At 37.2% G+C, this 22,341-nt stretch overlaps 3 protein-coding genes across 8 annotated transcripts; 2 read left to right on the forward strand and 1 right to left on the reverse strand.

Annotated features, from left to right (window-relative positions):
- The first annotated feature begins 961 nt into the window (after nucleotides 1-961).
- On the forward strand, nucleotides 962-3,134 carry ccr9a (chemokine (C-C motif) receptor 9a). The gene is made up of 3 exons (XM_051095665.1): nucleotides 962-1,115; nucleotides 1,244-1,311; nucleotides 1,445-3,134. The coding sequence occupies exons 2-3, from the start codon at nucleotides 1,264-1,266 to the stop codon at nucleotides 2,495-2,497; spliced, it is 1,101 nt and encodes a 366-aa protein (XP_050951622.1). The 5' UTR covers nucleotides 962-1,115; nucleotides 1,244-1,263; the 3' UTR covers nucleotides 2,498-3,134.
- A 1,354-nt stretch (nucleotides 3,135-4,488) lies between these two features.
- LOC127154194 (uncharacterized) lies at nucleotides 4,489-8,428 on the forward strand. Of its 6 annotated transcripts, XM_051095608.1 has the most exons (7): nucleotides 4,494-4,813; nucleotides 5,106-5,160; nucleotides 5,245-5,273; nucleotides 5,581-5,652; nucleotides 6,395-6,469; nucleotides 6,740-6,822; nucleotides 7,251-8,428. In XM_051095608.1, exons 1-7 carry the CDS (start codon nucleotides 4,772-4,774, stop codon nucleotides 8,215-8,217), a joined length of 1,323 nt encoding a protein of 440 aa, XP_050951565.1. In that variant the 5' UTR covers nucleotides 4,494-4,771; the 3' UTR covers nucleotides 8,218-8,428. The 6 variants fall into 6 exon arrangements, with proteins under 6 accessions (XP_050951561.1, XP_050951565.1, XP_050951572.1 ...); XM_051095604.1 differs by lacking the exon at nucleotides 5,106-5,160 and having other exon boundaries at nucleotides 4,489-4,813; nucleotides 5,201-5,273; XM_051095621.1 differs by lacking the exon at nucleotides 6,395-6,469 and having other exon boundaries at nucleotides 4,500-4,813.
- Nucleotides 8,429-12,821: 4,393 nt separating this feature from the next.
- Nucleotides 12,822-22,334, reverse strand: prpf4ba (pre-mRNA processing factor 4Ba). The gene is made up of 15 exons (XM_051095555.1): nucleotides 22,089-22,334; nucleotides 20,609-21,760; nucleotides 20,382-20,522; nucleotides 19,488-19,634; nucleotides 19,326-19,407; nucleotides 18,536-18,743; nucleotides 17,447-17,520; nucleotides 17,030-17,120; nucleotides 16,450-16,597; nucleotides 16,094-16,231; nucleotides 15,857-16,010; nucleotides 14,441-14,555; nucleotides 14,172-14,323; nucleotides 14,010-14,096; nucleotides 12,822-13,921 (listed from the first exon to the last, which is right to left on the reverse strand). The coding sequence occupies exons 1-15, from the start codon at nucleotides 22,133-22,135 to the stop codon at nucleotides 13,718-13,720; spliced, it is 2,940 nt and encodes a 979-aa protein (XP_050951512.1). The 5' UTR covers nucleotides 22,136-22,334; the 3' UTR covers nucleotides 12,822-13,717.
- Nucleotides 22,335-22,341: the final 7 nt, after the last annotated feature.

The following is a 22,341-nucleotide window of genomic DNA, read 5'->3' on the forward strand; positions in this document are numbered from 1 at the left end:
AATGACCTCTTATAAGCCAAAAGATCAAGGAAAATTAGATTTCTCATGTCATGACCATTTTAAAGCGGTCATCAGATGCCCATTTTACACAAGTTGATATGATTCTTCAGGGTCTTAATGAAAAGTCTATAACATACTTTGGTTAAAAATTCTCAATGGTTGTATAAAACAACACCCTTTTTACCTTGCCAAAATAAGCTCTGCAAAAATCATCTCATTCTGGTCAAGGCTGCTTTAAATGCAAATGAGCTCTGCTCGCCCCGCCCCTCTCTTCTCTCTGTGGAGTGACGAGCCTGTTTACTTTAGCCGCATGAGGTAAGACGCTGTCAATCAACATTCGTGGGAGCGGCCCAAGAAATCGAATGGCTCGATTTGAAAAAGGTAATATTATTTTTACAGATTAATTAAAAACCACTGCATGGATTTTTATTATTATAGGGTAGATTTGTACACACACTGCCAACACACATTAATGTTCAAACAACATGTAAAAGTGAACTTAGCATCCGATGACCACTTTAAATGAACTTAGATGTATAACACCTGAAATGAGTGAACAGGGGTACCAACAATCTTCCTAGTATACATGAGACAGTATATCACTCTGCATACACAATCTCAAGTTGGTTAATGTGCTCATGTAGGTGCTACTTAACTGCTTCTTTTTTCCACCTTTTAGTCTTTGCGTGCAATTATATATTACCCCAGATAAAAGTGCATGATGGTGTAATGATGTTGAGGAGCTTTTTCACACGTCTGTGAACAAGTGCATCACATCTACAACTCAGTAATTAGCCTACATTTTTGAGGCATGTTCAAAAATAAAATGAAAACAATATAGTTTACATTGCGCAAAATGTGAAAAAATCCTCATAAACAAACATCTCTGATCTGCTGTTGTGTTTGAAGGTGGATTTGTGAAGGAGGGAAAAAAGAAGTATAATAAGAGTTCATGCTCTTGTGCGTCATTGTGGTTAAACCTCAGACCTTAAAAGCTTCTGCAAAACAGACATTTTCCAGACGTGCCAAAAACAACGTGAAAGTGAAGTTAGCGATCGAGAACACAGCAGACAGCAGACAGCAGCTCATCTGTAGTACTACTGTTTTTTCGTAGAGTAAGTACTGGCTTTATTTCATTTAAACAGACCAAATTCAAATTTGGTTGTAGATATGAGCTCAGTATAAGTCAATCTGTGTTAATATGAGTATTTTTAATTTTTATTACATTTTTTTCTTATTGAAGAATCTCAGAGAAGCTCAACAATGAACACAACTGCGTCTACAACCCTGATACCTGGGTTGACAGACTATGTAAGTGATATCTGAATATTTACATTACATGTATGCTGTCTCAATGTTAACATCAACAAGATTGCAGTTTAAATCCACAAAATCAGGGTTAATAAAACAAAATCTAAGCAAGACATGTTTTGTCATTGCACAGGAGTATGAAGATTCTTCCACAACTATGGGTGATTATGACGATGGCTCAATATGTGACAAATCAGCAGTGCGAGAGTTTCGAAAGTACTATGAGCCTGCTCTCTATTGGATAATTGTGATTCTGGGAGCCATTGGCAACTTTCTGGTGGTCTGGATATACACCCACTTCAAAAACCGGCTGAAGGCGATGACGGACGTTTATCTACTGAACCTGGCTCTTGCCGACTTGTTCTTCCTCTGCACTCTGCCCTTTTGGGCAGCCGATTCCATCTCTGGTTGGACATTTGGCTCGCCACTCTGCAAAATCGTCTCTGCCATTTATAAAATAAACTTCTTCAGCAGCATGTTTCTACTTACCTGCATCAGCGTCGACCGCTACATAGTGATAGTCCAGACTACCAAAGCGCAGAACTCCAAGAAGGATCGTCTCCTGTACAGCAAACTCGTCTGCGTGTTAGTCTGGCTCCTGGCGATCGTGATGTCCATCCCAGAGTTTCTCTTCGCTCGTTCGAAAAAGGACGATCAGGACAATCACTTTTGCATGATGGTTTATTGGAACAATGAAAACAATCGTACGAAAATACTGGTCCTGGCTCTCCAGATCTGCATGGGCTTCTGCATCCCTCTCATAGTGATGATCTTTTGCTATGCCAACATCATACGCACCTTGCTAAAGACGAGGAGCTTCGAGAAGCACAAGGCCATGCGGGTCATCCTGGCAGTTGTGACGGTGTTTATTATCTCTCAGCTTCCGTACAACGGCATGTTGGTCTTGGAAGCCACGCAGGCAGCCAATATGACCATCACAGACTGCAAAGAGGTCCAACGCTTTGACATCACCGGCCAAATTTTGAAGAGTCTCGCTTACATGCACAGCTGCCTAAATCCGTTCCTCTATGCCTTCGTTGGAGTGCGTTTCCGAAAAGATGTCATTCGACTTTTCCAAAATTTTGGCTGTATTCCAAGCTTCAAGAGCCACAAGTTATCGAGCCACAAGTCGCCACGCCCCTCTATTATGTCAGACACAGATACCACCAATGCGCTCTCATTATGATCGGTGGCAGAACACTATCAGTGAGGCTTGCTTAGCGAAATCGTCTGTTCTGCTGCAGGTGCTTAGCATCTGAGTTTCAAAGCAGAAGTTTAGGGTTCCATGGGAGCATTTTGCATGCTTGAAAACATGTTGTCTGGCGAAGGGTGAAGTAACCTGCTCACCACAGTGAAATAGCTACAGCTCTGACTATTGCATAACAAAAGTTCTCTGTTTGACTGGGCCCTTTAATACAAGTGTCAAATCCTGATCAAGTAATTGTGTTGTTGCAGGGAGAGTGCATGGATACTGTTCAAAATATTTTTCCATCTCTTATTCAGCATTAATATTTTCAGTTCATCTAAATGTTGTATAACAAAATGATTTGTCATGTACAAGCACTGAATTTCTTCTAAAAGTGTTTATATGTTATATATATATATATATATATATATGTCTTTTCATTGCTGCAAAAAAACTGTGAATGTTGTATTCAAGATTTAAAGCCAGTTGTGTACATTCAGGTCATTTGTGTCCATTTTGTTTTTACTTCACATCAAAAAATAATGTGTATAAGTATTTGCTGCTCATTTTTTTGTAAAACGTCAACCAGTATGTTAAATACAAAATGTAAATAAAACCTAATATACAGGATTTCTAATTGTAGCCTCATTCCCTGTCTTTCATGCAAACACCTATGCATAAACACATTTTCTCCATCATGCATTGATTTTGTTGTAAATTTAAGGACAGAACATCTTGTCACTGGGGTGGTACCCACAAAAGTACATCTATGTTCTTATCTACCCCTTATTTATGGCTAAATACGTAGCTAAATAACATGTGCCTTTCAGTCACAGGACGTACTTTCACACTTTCCCATCATGTCCCCTATTAATATAGAGGTGAGAATTACTAACAGCTTTTAAATGTCATGCTTGTCATTCGAATCTGGCAGACGGCCACAAGTGCGTACTGTGGCTAGGACCGTTAGGACTATGACGTTCACTATCTGTCTGGCTTACTCACTGTGGGTCTTGTGGGGAGACATATATACACTCACTAGAAAACAAAACACGTGCTTGCACACGCCATACACAAGAACTTCAAAAATCAACCGACGGCAGTCAGAAAGTACCTTGAATTTAACGGGCATACAGGATGTGGCAGTGAAAATCACATAAATTTCCAGTTAATGTCAGTTTATTAAGATGCGAATTGATGCACAGTGTGTTATTTTTGTACTTAATATCTACAAATATCTAAGAATACCTTATGTACTGATGTAAAAACACTGCTGAATAAAATGTAGCCATAGCTCTGGCTTTGTTATGGTTTACTGATTTATTTTTAACGATATAAAATATTCAAGGCATTGCAGTTGCTTTGCCTTTGGATATATTTGTGCTGTGCAGTGCATGCAGGGTCAAATAACCACAAAGCAAACACACCTTAAATCTGTCTGCCTGCTCTACTCACGACAGGAAGTGGCAGACAAGCTAACGTATGTTCTTTCCACTGAGTGCAGATACATGTGACTGATGTTGGCTTGTCAATTACTGATAAATCTGAGGTTAAATATATCACTTTCATTACTTTTTAAATCAAAGAAAGTTACATGAAAACGTATAATAAAAAGTATAAACACTACACGCACGTTGTGACGTATCAAATCTAAAAGCTTATTTCAATATTTGGAAGACGTTTGTTTTTAAAAACCCCCTTTAACACTCCCCCTAGTGATGAACGCGAACATTTTTCCAAGCATGAAACATGTTTAAAATATTAAACATGTTTAAAAAGTTAAAAAGGTGTATTTTATTCAATCGTCTTGCAGCGTTTTAAGCGTTTAGGAGTATCCTACCACATAGATAATAAAGCTAACGCTATATACGTTGACTAAAAGGCACACATAAAAAATAAACAAACTTATTTTTAATTTTTTTCCATAGTATTTACTCACAGTTGCTGTTGGATGTACCGGTAGCATCTCCATAATGACTTTTCAGGAATGTATGGATGTTGGCCTACGATGGCAGAGCGGGCGGCGTGAAGGGTTGCCATGGTTTCAGCATTCCATTATTTGTCTTGGAGGAGGAAGTCGTGCGGGCTTTCCTTTCTTTGATTGGCAGATATGTTTACATTTGACGATATATAATGAAGTACACTTATCAAAATTCAGCGACTGTCGGAAACTTGGACGGCGAAGAAAGAAGAACACTTGGAAGAACATTCCACATTCCAAATAAGGATCTATGATTGTTCTATGGAAAGCACAAAGGACAAAAAGGATGAAGAATGGCTTGCAGCGCACCTGTTTACCTGTCTACCTCGCCTACTGTAAGTGGCAGTAATATAAACTATTAAATACACGTAAGAAAACATTCACAATGTAATATGTAAATAGAAGAAAACAACCAATCACCTTTCAGTATGCAAATTAGCCTGACATCATCGCTTACCTGTGAAGCGTTCTGAAGGTGTCAGTGGGAGACTTTTTGAGGTAAATCTAAATTGAACTGAATGGGGTCCTCACAGAGTATTATGAAAATAAATATGAGCGTTTCACTAATGGACCGCTGACAAGAACTCTGTTTTTACTTGTCATGTAAATTTGGCTTATGTATCATAGGGTAACTGGCGGGTCCAGAGCAGGTTTCAGACAGATCTTACACCACCACTTGAAGGTGAGCATGTCTAAATACATTTTTAATAATTTCTTTCCAGACTTGAAACAATGCTTTACCTTACGGGCCTTTTTTTCATCCCAGGTGCCTTTTTATCAACAGAGTTTGATAAGGTAAGAAGTTTATTTTTTATGAAAATGACCCTTTATATGACCCAATATAAACAGAGGCTTTTTGTATAGCCTACATATTATCATAGTACAATGGCATCCCATCAACTGGGGTGTTGCAAATGTCTTTTGTTTTCTACTTTAAACCTTACTACCTTACTAAAGGTTTCAAATATTAATAAACAATTTCATCTCTGCGAGTGAAATGTTTTAATAGACATATTACATAGACAGTGTGTTCACATAGGTAACTTTAGATGACATATCCTTTGTCTATTGACACTGTTGTTTGAATATTCTGTGTTCGCAGGACGTCTACATTACTCAGTTAGTACAGCGACTGGAGAGTCTGCACATGTCTGCGGTAGTGAACACACAACAGGTATCGATGTTTCTTCTGCATATGAAGTTACTTGAGCTGCCACTGTAACTGAGTATTATATGAAGAGTTCAGATGCAAAACCAGCTAAATGTCATCTCGGTCAAAAATGAGTTAATGATACTGAGTGAATGCTCCTGACACATAGTATACGTCCTTCGAATATTTTTACTTCAAACTTGCTAAATTCCAGCCTCAGCCCAATCAGAAATACCAGTACTTACATAGAAACCTATACAAAGTAGCCAGAAAGAAATGCTCATTTTAAAGAAAAACACTGGATTTAGGATTTAGAGGCTTTTGCATCTGAACTCTTATATATACAGTTGAAGTCAAAAGTTTACAGAATCTACAAAATGTTAATTATTTTAACAAAACAAGAGGAATCATAGAAATTGAATGTTTTTTTTATTTAGTACTGACATGAATAAGATATTTCACATAAAAGACATTTACATATAGTCCACAAGAGAAAAATAACACTGTTCAAAAGTTTACATACGCTTGATTCTTAATACTATGTTGTTACCAGAATGATCTACAGCTGAGTTTTTTTGTTTAGTGATAGTTGTTCATGAGTCCCTTGTTTGTCCTGAACAGTTAAAAACAGTTTCTGTTCTTCAGAAAAATCCTTCAGGTCCCACAAATTCTTTGGTTCTTCAGCATTTTTTGTGTATTGGAACCCCTTCCATCAACGACTATGATTTTGAGATCCATTTTTTCCATTCATATGCAACTATTACAGAAGGTTAAAAGGCTCACTGATGCTTCAGAAGGAAACACGACCGGGGGTAAAAACTTTTTGAATTTGAAGATCAGGGTAAATTTAACTTTTTTTGTCTTCTGGGAAACATTTAAGTATCTTCTGTAGCTTCCGAAGGGCAGTGCTAAATGAAAAAATATGATATTTAGGCAAAATAAGAACAATTTTCATTCCGTTCAAAAGTTATCACCCCCCAGCTCTTAATGCATTGGGTTTCAATGTTTGATATTTCATAACATTCAGTAACAGTTATACATTTGTAACTAATGTGTGCAAAATTCATGTGTGCAAAATTTCAATGAAAATCATAAAGAATTTATTTTTCAGGTATCTTTGGTAGGCAGCATTTCTAATGGCTGTACGGCACAAGAACCAACCACCTGTTGCAGCCAAACAAAATCATCCCAAGTGTAAGTAGATACTGACTTCTTACTGACCCATCAGGCACTGCCAGCCAGATGACAGCCATCAGTGTGACAGGGTCATCTAAGTGTAAAGCATTTTAAAATATCAATCCTAATTACGCTAGCAGTGGCGGTATTACTTGCAATAGGTGTTCTATTACCCACCTGTATGTTTTACACTTTGCGTTTAATGTAAAACTAATATATTAGAAATGTAGATCAGGACTTGGCACAGAGACTTACTGTGTTTGCCAGGAATCTTAACCTTTTGTTGAACTGAATGTAGCTTTGTACCATGCTGCAACACTAGACATCTCACACTTTGCCAACCTGGAACTGATACTCCAATGCTTGGATATCTATTGAAGAGGTTAAATGGCATCTAGGGAAAATACTCTTGTAATTGACATTTTTACATTAATTATTTTCTTTAGCTCAAAGCAACATCATAAAACCCAGTTAAGGATGCTGTCACACAGATGGCAGAGGCTTGGTCTTCAGCCTCCAATCCTCTGGGACACACAAGAACACAAACCTGAGGTAAAAACCAGACCAGAACTGGAAATCCACCCCATACAGGTCAGCCGCATTGTTTCTCCAAAAGATGAGATCAAGAAAATCAGTAATTCCTTTTGTAGCAGATCCAATATTGAACCTCTTGGAGGAAATGCTACTGAACCTTCAGTCGAATCTGAAAACAGTGACCTCTCTGATCAAGAGAAAGACAATAATCCAATACTAAAATGGGAAACTCCTGTAGAATTGGACCTGAGGCCAGACTCATTTGATAGAGATCTCGAACCTACAGAGACTGGAGAGCAAGTGTATCCCGAGGTTCTTCCATTTCCACTCAAAGATCTCGACTTTAGTCAGTTGCAGTGCACAGCGGATGATTCGGAGAGCCAGCACGACCCTTGTCTCACCGCTATGGCTGCACGCTTGATAAAGCTGGAGAAACTTCAGACTGCGACTATACAGAAAGAACAAGGAAAAGCAGTCAGATCTCGTCCGGCAACTGCTTTGGTTCGAAGCACCAATCGTCTGAGACGTATAGAAAGCCCTTGCTCTCAGGTAGAACTCTTGAGGACTAAAAGCAATTCAGTTTTAGATGTAACAAAACTCACCCTTTCTTCAAGCTCTCATTCAAAGTCTACGCATCGCAATCGCCCCTCGCAAAATGAGAAGGTGTTAATTGGATTTCAGCAACCGTCAGCTTTACCTAAGAAACCACACTCTGGTGTGGTCAGATTAAAGACTGCTAAAGCCCTTGTTCAAGATCTTGTTCATTTGAACAGTAGTCCAAAGAGATGCAAACCCACAAAGAAAGCCATGATAAAGCCTCAGAAGACTTCTTCTGAAAAGACTAATGTTCCCGCTAAAGCTTTTTGCAGGAAAACATGATATAATTATTTTTAAGGGTTTTAAGCTTGGGGTTTGACAGTGTGTTATTACCTGTGTGCATGTTACTGTATTTAATGTTGCAAATTCAATACAAGTCGAGGTACATCAACAACATTTGTGGCATGCTGTCAGTTACCACAAAAAAAAACATCTTACACGGTAACCCAAAACATTTCTTTAGAAGCTCTTTGTTTTATTTGTGGGCTTTTGTCTGTTTTTTTACTGATGTAGACAAGTGATAGGAACCATGTGCTAACCACATGCAGCAAAACTAACTGTGATACAGTGTTATCAATATATCAAAACAACTTTATATACAAATGAAACCAGACGACGTGTCAATTTTAAAATTCACCGTTTATTAATATTCTTGTGCAATACTGGCTGTATAATCGGACACAAAATGTTATGACGTGCACAGTCGGTAATTTCCCCCATGAGTGGATCAGAAGATGGGCTCTTGAAAGGCACTTCAATAATAGAGCAGGACAGCAGCTGGCCGTCAGGATCTCTCCCACACTTGGAGTCACATGTGGCCATGACAGTAGGGAAAATTTTAACACTTACCCTGAAAACAGAATTGGAAATGGTTAGTTGTGGTTAAATGAAAAAGTTACTTTTGTGGATGACGTGCAAACTTGATTTCTTAAAAAGAAAAAGCATTACCTTTTGGTTAATAAATATGGCATATACCAGATTGTAACAATTTTATAGATGTTGAGTCATTAATTTTTTTAATTGTATATATGTATGGTGTATGAATCATGAGTATAAATTGCCAGCTTAGGAGGTATTTATTGGGTTTAGGCAAAAATTGGGTTATACTGTATAAATACACCTGGATGTTGACTAAATTATTTTTTTTAAAAGAACAAAAGCAGAATCAGAATCAGTTTATTATTTGCTAAATGAGGAACTACTATTCAACCACACAGTGTATTGTCAGCTTAAAATCAACAGCTTAATTCTCGTAAGAGCTCGCTCTAAAACAGAAACCTTTTTCCAGATGAGATTTCCTTTAAGAGTCTTCTTTAACAGACAGCACCTACAATACAGAGAATAAATATACCAGTATCTTGGTACATTACAAAAAGCACACATTCTTGAAATATCCTGGGGAAATACACAATCATCTGTTGACACAAAAGGTCTAAATCAGGCCATTTAGGTCTTGAATAAAAAAACAAAACAGTCCCAGAACGAACCCCTGCAGTTCACACCATTGGATAAAGTCAATGCAAGGTCCTCACAAAGCTGAATATGATTAAGTTATTCTGTGATCAGACAAATAATAACACTGGTAGATAGAAATAATAGTTGTCAATATTATATTTCATTAAATATTCACAAGCACAATAAAAGGCTGCCCTTATACATTACCAGTCAAAAGTTTTTGAACAGTAAAATTTTTGATGTTTTCAAGTCTCTTCTGCTCACCAAGCCTGTATTTTTTTCATCCTAAGTACAGCAAAAACAGTAAAAATGTTGAAATATTTTTACTATTTAAAATAACTGTTTTCTATTTGAATGTATTGTAAAATATAATTTATTTCAGTGATCTTAAAACTGAATTTTTAGCATCATTACTCCAGTCATGATCCTTCAAAAATCATTCTAATATTCTGATTTGCTGCTCAAAAAAATTTATTATGCTAAAAACGGCTTTCTTTGACAAATAGAAGTTCAGAAGAACAGCATTTATCTGAAATAGAAATCTTTTGTAACATTATAAATGTCTTTATAATCACTTTTGATCAATTTAAAGCATCCTTGCTAAGTAATTTCTTTCCAAAACAAAAAGCTTTTGAATGGTATAGTGTATAATATTACAAAAGCTTTTTATTTCAGATAAACGCTGATCTTTGGATCTTTATTCAAAGAATCCTGAAAAAAATGTACTTAGCTGTTTTAAATATTGGTAACAATAACAATAAAATGTTTGTTGAACTGCAAATCAGCATATTAGAATGATTTTTGAAAGATCATGTGACACTGAAGACTGGAATAATGATGCCGAAAATGTAGCTTTGATCACAGGAATAAATTACATTTTAATATATATTAAAAAAGAGAGTTATTTTAAACATTAAAAATATTTCAAAATTGTACTGTTTTTGCTGTACTTTAGATCAAATAAATGCAGGCTTGGTGAGCAGAAGAGTCATCATCAAAAAACATTGAAAAAATTACTGTTCAAAAACTTTTGACTGGTAGTGTATTTTAGAAAAGCGTCCCTATCATTATATTTGGGGTCTTTGGCAAGTTCGAAAACCCATTGTCTGCTGTCAGGTTCATTGGTGTTGTCTCATATCTACAGCTCAATACAATAAAAACATTCATTGTTACTACAGATGAGATGGGAACATAAATCCCATAAGCATCAGCCCTCTGAACTGGCTGTTCATTTCTAATCAGAGCTTTGCTTTGTGTTGGATCTAAACATGCCTTTAGGAGTGACCTGGATAAAGGGCCTTGAAGTGGTCTTGTCCTTTTGAAAGCAGAGGCAGGCAGGAGGATGATGAACAGACATGTCTCCATTGGCCAGAGAATATACTCGAACACAAAGAAACAGTGGGAGAAACAGCACAAACAGCAGTTAGTGTTGATGAAACAAAACCCACCATAAGGTTCCTAAGACGCTGAATTATATTCTTAGTGTTATTATGATTAAACTCGCATGAAATGCTTGAAAGACAGACAACTTGTGGGAACTCTAAATTCATGTTTTTTTTCCACCACAAAACAGCTTTATTTTTATATTGTTTAATGATAACAAATAATGTGAATTTACAGTAAATTCAAATTATTCCATTATCATGCAGGACAGGCTTTGCAAATAATAACAGGCAGATAATTCTTCCAGCATACTTTGGAACATAAGGAATTGAGATATGAATAAAGAAGCAATTACCGCTTGTAACAAGCAGATTCATAGATCAGAGCAGGAAAACCCCTGTATCAAAAGACAACATGGTCACAAACACAAGAACAGTCACAAAAAAAAGACATCTAAATTGTCTACACATAGTGAAAAACACACCAGGTTTGTACAGTAGTGCATTGGAAGCCATACATATAAGATATTCTCATGCATATTGAAAAGCACTCAATAGATTGTACAAAAACTATGACACGTAAGTGTGACAACTCTGAAAATGGTGAGGTATGTCTGTCAGAGGCAGTACACTGAAGGTGCTTGGTCCATTGCAAACATTTGGATTTACTCTTACCCTTGACGTCAACCGTAACCGGTTCCTTCCGTTTTTCAAAGAGCGACAGACAGTGTTTTCACACATACCGTTTTATCTCTGTGAGAAACACCACAAAAGAAGCTCTGTTCCAAAATCTAGTGAAGCTGCCTTACTGCCTATTCCATACTAAGGCAGCACCCTCAAATGTGACATTTTGGAATGCTTTACATAGGCTCTCGACTGCAATACTGAGTAAAATACACTACCAGTCAAAAGTTTTTGAACAGTAAGATTTAGAATGTTTTTTTAAAGAAGTCTCTTTTGCTCACTAAGCCTACATTTATTTGTTCCAAAATACAGCAAAAGCAGTAAAATTGTGACATATTTTTACTATGTAAAATAACTGCTTTCTATTTGAATATATATATTTCAAAATGTAATTTATTCCTGTGATTTCAAAGCTAAATTTTCAGCACCATTACTCCAGCCTTCAGTGTCACATGATCCTTCAGAAAGCATTCTAACATGCTGATTTGCTGTTCAAAAAACATTTTTTATTATTATCAATATTTAAAACAGCTACAGTACATTTCTTTCAGGATTCTTTGATGAATAGAAAAATTTTCAGAATGTGGAAAAGACATTTATAATGTAACAAAAGATTTCCATTTCAGATACCTCAGCTGTTTTCAACATAATAATAATAATAATAATAATAAATGTTTTTTTGAGCAGCAAATCAGAATATTAGAATGATATTTAAAGCACTATGTGACTGGAGTAATGATGCTAAAAATTCAGCTTTGAAATCACAAGAAAAATTACATTTTAAAATATATTCAAATGGAAAACAGTGATTTTAAATAGTAAAAATATTTAACAATTTTACTGTTTTGCTGTACTTTGGATCAAATAAATGAAGGCTTGTTTAGCAGAAGAGACAAAAAAAATACTGTTCAAAAACTTTTGGTAGTGTAGTTTTTAATTTTACAGTTTTTGATAATATTTTTAAGTATTGTGCAATGTATACTACTGTTCAAAAGTATGCGGTCAACGTTTTTTTTTTTTTCTCATAAGAAATGAATACATTCATTCAGAAAGTTTGCATCAAATGGATGAAAAGTGACAGTAAAGGCATTTATGATGCTACGAAAGATTTATATTTCAAACAAATGCTGTTCTTTTGAACTTTCCATTTATCAAAGAATCCTAGAAAAAAGGTATCTCATGGTTTTCATAAAAATATTAAGCAGCACAATTATTTTTCATTCTGAAAATAATAATAAATGTTTCTTAATCACTGAATCAGCATATTAGAATGATATCTAAGGATCATGTGACAGCGAAGACTAGAGTAATGGCTGCTAAAAAAATTCAGCTTTGCCATCACAGGAATAAATGACATTAAGTATATAATTTTTTTTTTTTTTTAAATAAAGAAAGACTCCAAACATTTGAACTGTAACTTAATATAATGTTATACAATATAATAAAATAAATGATATATCTATGATGCCTCACTAGGTTTTGGTACAGAGCAAAAGGGTGACAAAGAGTTTCAATGCATGTCTATTTCTCCAAATTACATTTGTAAACATGCAGGAGAAGCCTAAAGAGCTTTGTGATGTCACTTTATTTGGGCTTGAAAAGAACGCAAAATGTTGATGCCGTTTGTTTTGGAACGATTAGCTTACCTTCAGTGTACCGATAGAGGTGTACAACCTGCCTTTATAGAGGAGGCTTTCCCTGCAGACCAGGTCAAGCAGGACCCAAGACCTCAGATTCAGCAGAAACACACCTAGGGCATGGGGCATGCCGTGGGCCTGCACGCCAGGTTGAGTTCTCACTCTCACACCTAAGGGAGGGGAGGGTGGATATAGACAGCATTTATGCTGGTCTTACTGACGTCACACTCTAAACAGTCCTTGGTGGTTGAGTAATATTTGGTTTACATCAAATTCTAGAATTGTACATAAAATATAAGGTCTGTGAACTTAGCACACAAATGGATATTTTTACATTCTGAACCTTGAGCATAATATCAAATATATTTGACATTATTATTATTAGCAAGAAGCTGTGTATAAAGCATGCCATCTGAACAATATAGATTTTCTCTTTACAGCTTATAGAGTGTATTGTAAGTCGTCTAATTATAATAATAAAATAAAGTAAATCTCCACTGTGTCCTGGTTCTGAAAAATCAGAAACTAAAATAAAATAGCATGGCAATAAAATATGCAAACGTCTTTTGTTGAGTCGTATCTGCAGATACAAAACCATCATGAATCTCTGAGGTACGCTGCTGATCATATCCTCTCCTGGATGAAAGGATGCTGTAATGCCTGGTTGATGGTGATCCGCTTGGCAGGATCCAGCATCAGAATCTGGTCCAATAGATCTTTGAGCTGAACAACCTTCTTACGCTGGTCCTCTGGTAGCGCTTGGCGACCCACCATGTCCATCGACAGGTCCTTAGTTGGGTTAATGGTACTCATGATTGTGACCTTTTCCTGTGGGGAAGACGACAGAGGAAGAAATAAAAAAAGATTAAAGATTTATTATTGTTATTAGTGAACGGAATATGAATGGAACACTCACCCTCTCAGTGACCTTATCGACCTCTGTATACAAAAAGTTCAAGTTTTGGTCAAAGTGCTGGTCCTTGAACAGTCCTTTCCTGATCATCTGTAAAGACATCATAAAGTATTTGATTTTTTTAGTATATTTTGTTTTAATTCCTAATATCTGATTAATTCTTACTTTATTAGGGAGTTTTCCTTTCAGGTCCATGGCTAGTTTCAGCATGTGGTTATTTGTCTTTCCTGGGAAAAGGATTTTCCCTGTGTATAGTTCGTAGAGAGTGCAGCCCACGGACCACATATCGATTCCGTAATCATATGACTTTCCGATGACTGCAAAAAGAGGAAGAAAAACCTTGAGAACAAGCATTATTTCAGATGAGATTATCAAAACTCTTTATTTTCAGTCTGCTAATATGGATTAATCTGATTCGTTAAGCATTTACTTACTGATCTCAGGTGCCCTGTAGAAGCGGCTGACCAGATATGGTGTTATGTCATTGTCAGCCACATGTGACGCTGAGCCAAAGTCACACAACTTGAGGATGGTCTTGGATTCATTCACCTTCAGAGTATCAAATATGTTCATGTTATAAGACACAGATGCAGAAACCATTTCTCATTTCTTTTTACGAAATTGATTCTTAAAGCTCAGGAATCGATTATTCTAGCCTGTTTTCAGTTAATGAACGGAACACTGTAGCACACCTTCCATTTAATAAATAGCAATAAGCTTTGTGCTTTGTTACTTTTGATATGAAACAAAGTATCAGATTCCAAATTCTACCTATGTTATTACAGTATTCAAACAATAAATGCTGTTTTGCCGCTGTTTAATGTGGAGTGACAGATCGCTGTAGATCCTCTGTTCAAAAGTGAATCTCCTCTGCTTTAATACCAGTTACGGCACAAAATAAACATAAATGAACAGCCAAAGGTATGTTAACAGAAAAAGCTCAACTCACCGAAATTCATTTTTGTCTCATGTAATCACTCAATCAGTCTTTCAACCGCGCATGACAAATATGTCACAAAAAAACATATTTGGTGACCATAAACTCATTGGTCAGCTAGAAAAATTAACTCTAAAGAACAGCATTTTGCTAAATATATCCACTATATAACATATCCATTATAATTTTTACTATTCTTCAATGTTTCATTTATGTTTAAGTTTTTATGATAGCCACCATTTAAATGTTTATATTTTAAAAAACAAATTGGAGTAGAGAACTGGAGTAGAAAGCGTTTGCATACAAATCAGTTCATTTTAACCTTCTAATTTACCAACTGACTTTTTTTTAAAGCATTAGTTGAGAGATTTTTTTATATATATATCCATAATCCATAAATGTGACCCTGGACCACAAAACCAGTCATAAGGGTCAATTTTTTGAAATTGAGAATAAAATTGAGATCTGAAAGCTGAATAAATAAGCTTTCCGTTGTTGTATGGTTTGTTAGGATAGGACAATATTTGGCCAAAATACAACTACTTGAATATCTGGAATCTGAGGGTGTTCAAAAATCAAAATAGTGAGAAAATGAAGTTCTTAGCAATGCATGTTACTAAGTTTTGATATATTTAAGGTAGGCAATTTACAAAATATTTTCATGGAACATTTACTTAATATCCTAATGATATGTGGCATAAAATAAGTAATTTATCATTTTGATCCATACAGTGTATTGCTGGCCATTGCTACAAATATACCTGTGCGACTGGTTTTGTGGTCCACAAATAATCAATATCGAATCGAATCGCAAGCTTGTGAATCAGAATTAAATTGAATCATGAAATTTGTGTCAAAACCCAGCCCTAGAAGCAAGCGTCCAAATATTTATGGCACAAGAACTGTGACTTACTAGAATATTGTCAGGTTTAATGTCAGCATGCAAGATGTTGCAGCGTTTGAGAAGTTTAAGAGCCAGGAAAAGCTGCTGGCTGTACGAACGCACAGCCTTGATGTGCAGCCCAACGTCCTTTCCATACTTCCTCAACACCTCCCGCAGGTTCATGCTAAAGCCAGAAAACAAGAAAGTTGCTTTAAGAGACAAACTCATGCTGCTTTGATGTATGTGAATCTGTTGACCGTAAAGTACCTGAGTGGTTCGAACACCAGACAAAGATGCTGCTTGTGATAAAAGTGTCTAAAGAGCCGCAAACAGTGGAACTTATCATCTGCGTCGGCGTCATTTAGTTTCTTCAGAAACTCCAACTCTTTGAGGCCTGTCTTTTGCCTGTGGGATAAAACATGTGGTAGTCGGTCACATAAAGACCACATCGACACCTACTCTAAATCTCAGTTCCTGTCAAAATAAATCCCTATTACATTATTGAGAACATTAAAATTGTGGACTTAACCAACATCACACACTGTGGTTGGATTAGAAATCCAACTGTACCAGACAGAAGTGTTTAAAGGCTAAGCAGTCAGCTTTTAAGGGAAGTGTCTTACATCATCTCGTTGTTGCGTATTATTTTCACTGCCACTTCCTGATTGGCTCGAGCCAAGTCTCTGGCTCGGATCACGTTACTGAAGACACCCTGTCCAGTGTAGCCGTACACCCCGTACCGTTTGTCCAACACCTCGCCAATGTTCACACCTGAATACATTAAAAGAACAATCACGTCTTTGATGTCCTCTTTAACATGAGACCCTAGAAATTTTCAGTCTTGTAAACAAGGTTTGGATTCTGTAGATTTAAAATAATACGTCACCCAAAAATGAAAATGTTGTCATCATTTACTCACCCTCATGTAGTTTCCTTCTTATGTTGAACACAAAAGAAGATATTTTGAGAAACCAAACAGTTGTTGTTTGACGTCCTCATTGACGTCCATAGCAGGGAAAGAAATACTATGGAAGTCAATGGGGGACCATCAACTGTTTGATTACCAGCATTCTCCAAAAAATCTTCTTTTATGTTCAACAAAAGAAGGAAACTCATGCAGGTTTGGAACAACATGAGGATGAGTAATTATTTTAGTGAACTATCCCTTTAAATACAACATTTGCTGTAAGACAACAAACTTACGGTAATAGCCCTCTGCATCTGTCCAGTTATCTTTGAGACTTGGGTTCTCCTTGAAGTCCTTGCCAATGCCTGCGGCCCGTAACCTGGCACTCTGCAGAGAGATTAGATGTGGATTTGTCACTGTCAACATGATTGAATTCAGAGAGTTGATTAAAATGTTCATTCATGAACGAGTGACTGACACCGTAAGAGACCGTTTCAAAGTCTGAGGGGCCTCAAGATCCATTGAGCACCAGAGTCAGATTACCCACTTGAGAGAAAAGCTTTGAACAAAGTTTCCAGTACAGAAACAACAGCTTGCACAGGACTATGCAACTCTACCTGTAGAGATCCCCTTACATGGACAAATTCAATCAAATTCTGGGGCTTGCAAAGCCATTGACCTATGCAACGGAAAGCAAGAACTTGGCTACTCACGTCAAAGTAAGCAGCAAACATGTCATCTGACTCTGTGAACATATCTGGGGCTGGTGGCTTTTTCAGATTAGCACCTAAAGAAAAAGAACAATGATGCAATGAAAGGAACGTAGACTTGCTGATAATGTATCAGACCACCTTGCATTACAACAGAGTGAATATTTCATGTCTCACATTTCAATTACTTTTTCTTTTTGTCTTCCTGAACAACTGACATGAGAGCCATCTTAGACTTTACACTGACACCTGTTGGCGTGGATGTAGTATTAAGCAAATGTTATTGTTAACTAGTCACAAAGATATCCTCGCAGGTGTATGTATTATAACTGTTATAAACTACTTTAATAAATTGTGAAAATGTTACATTTTAAATAGATTATTAGACAGCAAAAACAATTTACAATTTTATGATCACTACATATGAATGAGTGTTTATGTTACATAATAATCAAACAAAGGAATAGTTTACCAACAAATGAAAATTCTGTCATTAATTATTCACCTTCATGTCGTTCCAAACCCATAAGACCTATGTTCATCTTCAGAACACATATAAGGATACTTTTAAGAAAACTGAGAGCTTTTTGACCCTGCATAGACAGCAACAAAACTGACGTTCAAGGCCCAGAAAGGTAGTAAGGACACTGAAAAATAGTCAATGTGACATCAGTGGTTCAACCATAATTTTATGAAGCGACAAGAATTATTTTTGTGCACAAAGAAAACAAAAATAACAACTCTTTTCAAGAATTTCTTCTCTTTCCTGTCAGTCTTTGATGCGGGTTCACGAGAGTATCACAACGTATGAGTGTGCTGCTGCTGACGCAGAATGCGGCGTACTGATGTCACATGGACTAGCTCAACAATGTCCTCCCTTAATACCTTCCTGGACCTTGAATGTGTCAGTTGCATTGCAGTTTATTCAGGGTCACAAAGCTCTCAGGCTTCATCAAAAAAGATGAACGAAGGTCTTACAGATTTGGAATGACATGGGAGTGAGTAATTACTGACAAAATGTTCATTTTTGGTAATTTGTAATACATGTGGAAAGTGCACTTTTAATTAAAAGATATCTTGCAGATGACATACCATTTTTTTCTTGAGAGACAAGGCTATGCTTGGCCTTCACATTGTCCTCGAATGTGTCCATGTTCTCTTGCTCGTAGGCTTTGACATCAGCAGCCACACGCTCGAGGATGTCATCGGGTGATGGCGATCGGCTGTGTGTGCTACTCTGAGGACTGCCGCGATCTGAGAGTCCTGACATGTTACTGTCCTCATTTACTGGCTTGTATTTCTGTACAGGACACACAAACACAATCACATTACATACTCTATTGTTCAAAAGTATGGTGTACATATAACAAAACAGTTGTGCTGCTTAATATTTTTTGTTGAATATTTATAATTATTTGATTAGCAGAATGCTTAAAAGAACATTTATTTGAAATAGAAATGTTTTGTAATATGTCTTTACTGTCACTTTTAATCACTTTAATGCATCCTTGCTAAATAAAAGTATTCATTTCTTCCCTATATTCATCCCAAAATGTTAAACATTTGTGTACATCTGAAACAAAGTAAAAGCCATACAAGCGATTAAATAGATAGTTCACCCAAAAATGAAAATTCAGTCATTAATTACTCACCCTCATGTTGTTTCAAACCCATAAGACCTTTGCTCATCTTCAGAACACAAATTAAGATATTTTTGATAATATCAGAGAGCTTTCTAACCCTGCATTCAAGGGCCATGTTGAGTGAAGTTATTTTTGTTTTCTTAGTGCACAAAAAGTATTTTCATAGCTTGATGTCACTGATGTCACATAGACTATTTTAATCGATGAAAGGGTGAACTTTCTCTTTAAAATGTTCTGACCTGCATGATGGCCAAGCGCTGAAGTCTTCTCTGCTCTATCAAAGCCTCCTCATCCTCTTCATCAACGTCATAATCCTCCATCCTAGACACATTAGTATACATAATCAAGTCCAAATATAATCAGCAACATAAAAGTGAAATATTATTTTGATTAATACTCACACTTCTTCATCCGTGTCCTCCTTCTCAGGCTTCATTCCTTCAGACAGACTGCCCTTAAACATGTCCTCTCTTTCCCGGCTCCTTCTCCTCCGCCTATCCTTGGATCCCGAACGTGCCTGCTGCCTGCGTTCCATCCTGTCACGCCCCCTAGATATACACAATATTAATTCCTTTTTAACTCTACTGAGAAATATTAAAATGAGTAAATTAGCATGCAGATGTAAATGTGATGCTCTTTGTTCACTTCCAGAACAAAATTTACAGATAATTTCTCACCCTCTTGTCATCCAAGGTGTTCATGTCATTCTTTTCCAACTTCAAAATCATCCTACATCACTGTTTTACCTTTTTTTGTAAAGGGTGTTTGATCATCTTTGTGAACACTGGGTCGGTACTTCTGCAGCGATGTAGGAGCATTTTGAATTTGGAGGAGAAAATGAGATGGGAGTTTTTCGACATACCCTAACTGTATTGAACCGGAATACACAGAGTTCAAACAGAGCTAGATAAGACCCTTCTTCCTCGGCTGGGATCGTTTAGAGCCCTTTGAAGCTGCATTTAAACTGCATTTTGGAAGTTCAAACTCACGGACACCATAGCAGTCCACTATGGAGAGAAATCCTGAAATGTTTTCCTCAAAAAACAGAATTTCTTTACGAGAGAAGAAAGAAAGACATGAACATCTTGGATAACAAGGTGGTGACTTATCTGTAAATTTTTGTTCTGGAAGTAAACTTGTACTTTAAAATTCTATTGAAGTTCAAGGAGAGCAAACCAAATCCATTTAGCACTTCTCTGTGCATTTACTTTTAGCTCATTGAAGCTTACTGGATAGTTGTATCCTCTAAATGAGGAGTTGTTGCAGTTTTAAATGCTACCGCACACCACAGTCACCTGTGTCTGAGGGGAGACCTGCTGGTTCGTCTCCTGGGAGAACGGGACCTTCGTCTGACAGGCGAGTGGTTTAACCTTCGTCTGGAGTTCAGAGAGGGACTCTCCTCGCTGCGGCCTCCTGCCACATCACGAGATCGCATCCTGCGAATATAACAAAACAATGTAAAAGTGAGTTCAAAAAGTTTAAATCCGGGTAACAATAAGAAACAAGAACCTAGAGCTAGAACCTGTCGTTGGAGAGTCTCTGTCGTTCTTCTTCTCTCCGTCTCCTCTCAACCGACCGAGATCGGCCTCTTCTTGGAGGGGATCTGTTGTGACATGAAGATCTGTCCTGCCGGGATGCCCTGTCTGTGCTTTGGGCAACAGGTAAGTGTTCGGGTGAGCGGTGGCTCCTGGGCCGAACAGACAGACTGTGCTGTTCTGGACCTTGTCTTCTGCTAGGAGATCGATTCTCTTTTCCAGATGAAGCTTCTTTTGAGGTTGCTTTCACTGACTTCTTATCTCTCTCCCCGTCAGCTTCTGGCAAGTTTGTGTTTCTTTCTTTAGATCTAGACTTGCTCCTTCTTGCTGTGGATCTGTTGTCTACATTTTGCTCCTCAGACTGTGTAGTTGATTTTTTGTTGCTTGATGGCAAGCCCTTGGATTTCACAGGAGATTTAGATCTCCGTCCGCCGTCTTTGGATCTCTCAGTGCTTCGGGAACGTCTCCGCTCCCTCGCTTGGATGGGATCACTAGGTTTCTCACTGATGTTATCATCTAAACCAGATTTACTAACTCTTTTTTCTGATTTATGAGCCCGGGTGGCCATCTCATCAGACGTGCTTTTGTCTTCCAGACGGGAATCGATTTTTACATCATCTATGTAATCCTGTCGAGATCTTCCAGCATGATCATCAAAACCTTGTCTTGGTTGCTCACCATTTTGCACAGCTTCCTGGACCTCGCCATCCTCCTCCGAATCTGAGTTATAACCTTGTAATATCAGTCCCATACCTGATTGCACACCCCCTTCCATCAGCTCATTATCAAGCTCTGCTTGAATCATGGCCCTTTGTTTCTCCAGATCCTCCAGCGCGGCAAGGTCATCAAGTCTAGATCGCTTTGGAGAGATGACTGCACCTTCATAGCCAGCAGAACAGTCTCTATCATCCCGGAACGAGTCTCTGTGTTTCCGCTTGTGTTTGTGTTTGTACTTGTGCTTGTGTTCCCTTTCATCTGGTGAGGGGTATTTATGTTTTCTGTGCTTGCTCCGATGTTTGTGTTTTTTTCTCTTGTGTTTTTCCTCCCTGGCAATGTCCATGTTACCTGCTTTTGTAGCTCTATCGTCACCAGGTACATATTCATTTTCCTCCACACTGTCAGAGCTCTCCACATTATCTCTGGAAATGAGTGAATTACAATAGAATAATATTAACATACTTTCCAAAAAGAACAACCAAGTCTGGTTTTGATAAATGACCACAATTATAAGGTATTCAAGACGTATGTTCCATTGTTGTTGGTTTAAAGTATTAAAGTGTATACAAAAACATACAGCTGGTTTCCGTTGACCACAGAGACAGAGAACTGTGTTAGAACTGATACTGACCGAAACTGCATGTCAAACAAGTTGAACGGAAATGTTTTCATTTTCAACACACGTAACCTGCATTTATATATCTAAATACGAAAATAACGCGATATAAAGTGTGTAAAGATGTTACTTACACATAATCCTTCGCTATTGTTTTGGCTAACACGTCCATGTTCGCCATTTTGATTGTTCCTGCTGAGTCGTTTGACAAAGAGAGTCGATTCACAGTTCAGTCCAGCTGTGATACCAATACAAGCTTAAAAATGGGCAGTCAAACTGTTCTCCAAATGTCAATTTAAAATAAAAGTACAGTTTAAAAAAGTACACTGAAAAGTACAGTGGCTAAAGTAAAAAGAATTTAGACCAAACTGACTGAATCGATGAATC

The sequence above is a fragment of the Labeo rohita genome, chromosome 2 (genome assembly GCF_022985175.1).
Source record: "Labeo rohita strain BAU-BD-2019 chromosome 2, IGBB_LRoh.1.0, whole genome shotgun sequence".
Taxonomy (NCBI): Eukaryota; Metazoa; Chordata; class Actinopteri; order Cypriniformes; family Cyprinidae; genus Labeo; species Labeo rohita.

Coding starts and splice junctions, on each gene's coding strand:
- ccr9a (XM_051095665.1), top strand. CDS start 1,264: ATGAACACAACTGCGTCTACAACCCTGATACCTGGGTTGACAGACTAT. Junction 1,312..1,444: donor TACCTGGGTTGACAGACTAT/GTAAGTGATATC, acceptor GTCATTGCACAG/GAGTATGAAGATTCTTCCAC.
- prpf4ba (XM_051095555.1), bottom strand. CDS start 22,135: ATGGCGAACATGGACGTGTTAGCCAAAACAATAGCGAAGGATTATGT. Junction 18,744..19,325: donor AGCGCTTGGCCATCATGCAG/GTCAGAACATTT, acceptor TGTCCTGTACAG/AAATACAAGCCAGTAAATGA. Junction 14,556..15,856: donor TTAAACCTGACAATATTCTA/GTAAGTCACAGT, acceptor GATACTCTGAAG/GTGAATGAATCCAAGACCAT.
- LOC127154194 (XM_051095604.1), top strand. CDS start 4,740: ATGGAAAGCACAAAGGACAAAAAGGATGAAGAATGGCTTGCAGCGCAC. Junction 5,274..5,580: donor TATCAACAGAGTTTGATAAG/GTAAGAAGTTTA, acceptor CTGTGTTCGCAG/GACGTCTACATTACTCAGTT. Junction 6,470..6,739: donor TTTTGAATTTGAAGATCAGG/GTAAATTTAACT, acceptor TTTATTTTTCAG/GTATCTTTGGTAGGCAGCAT.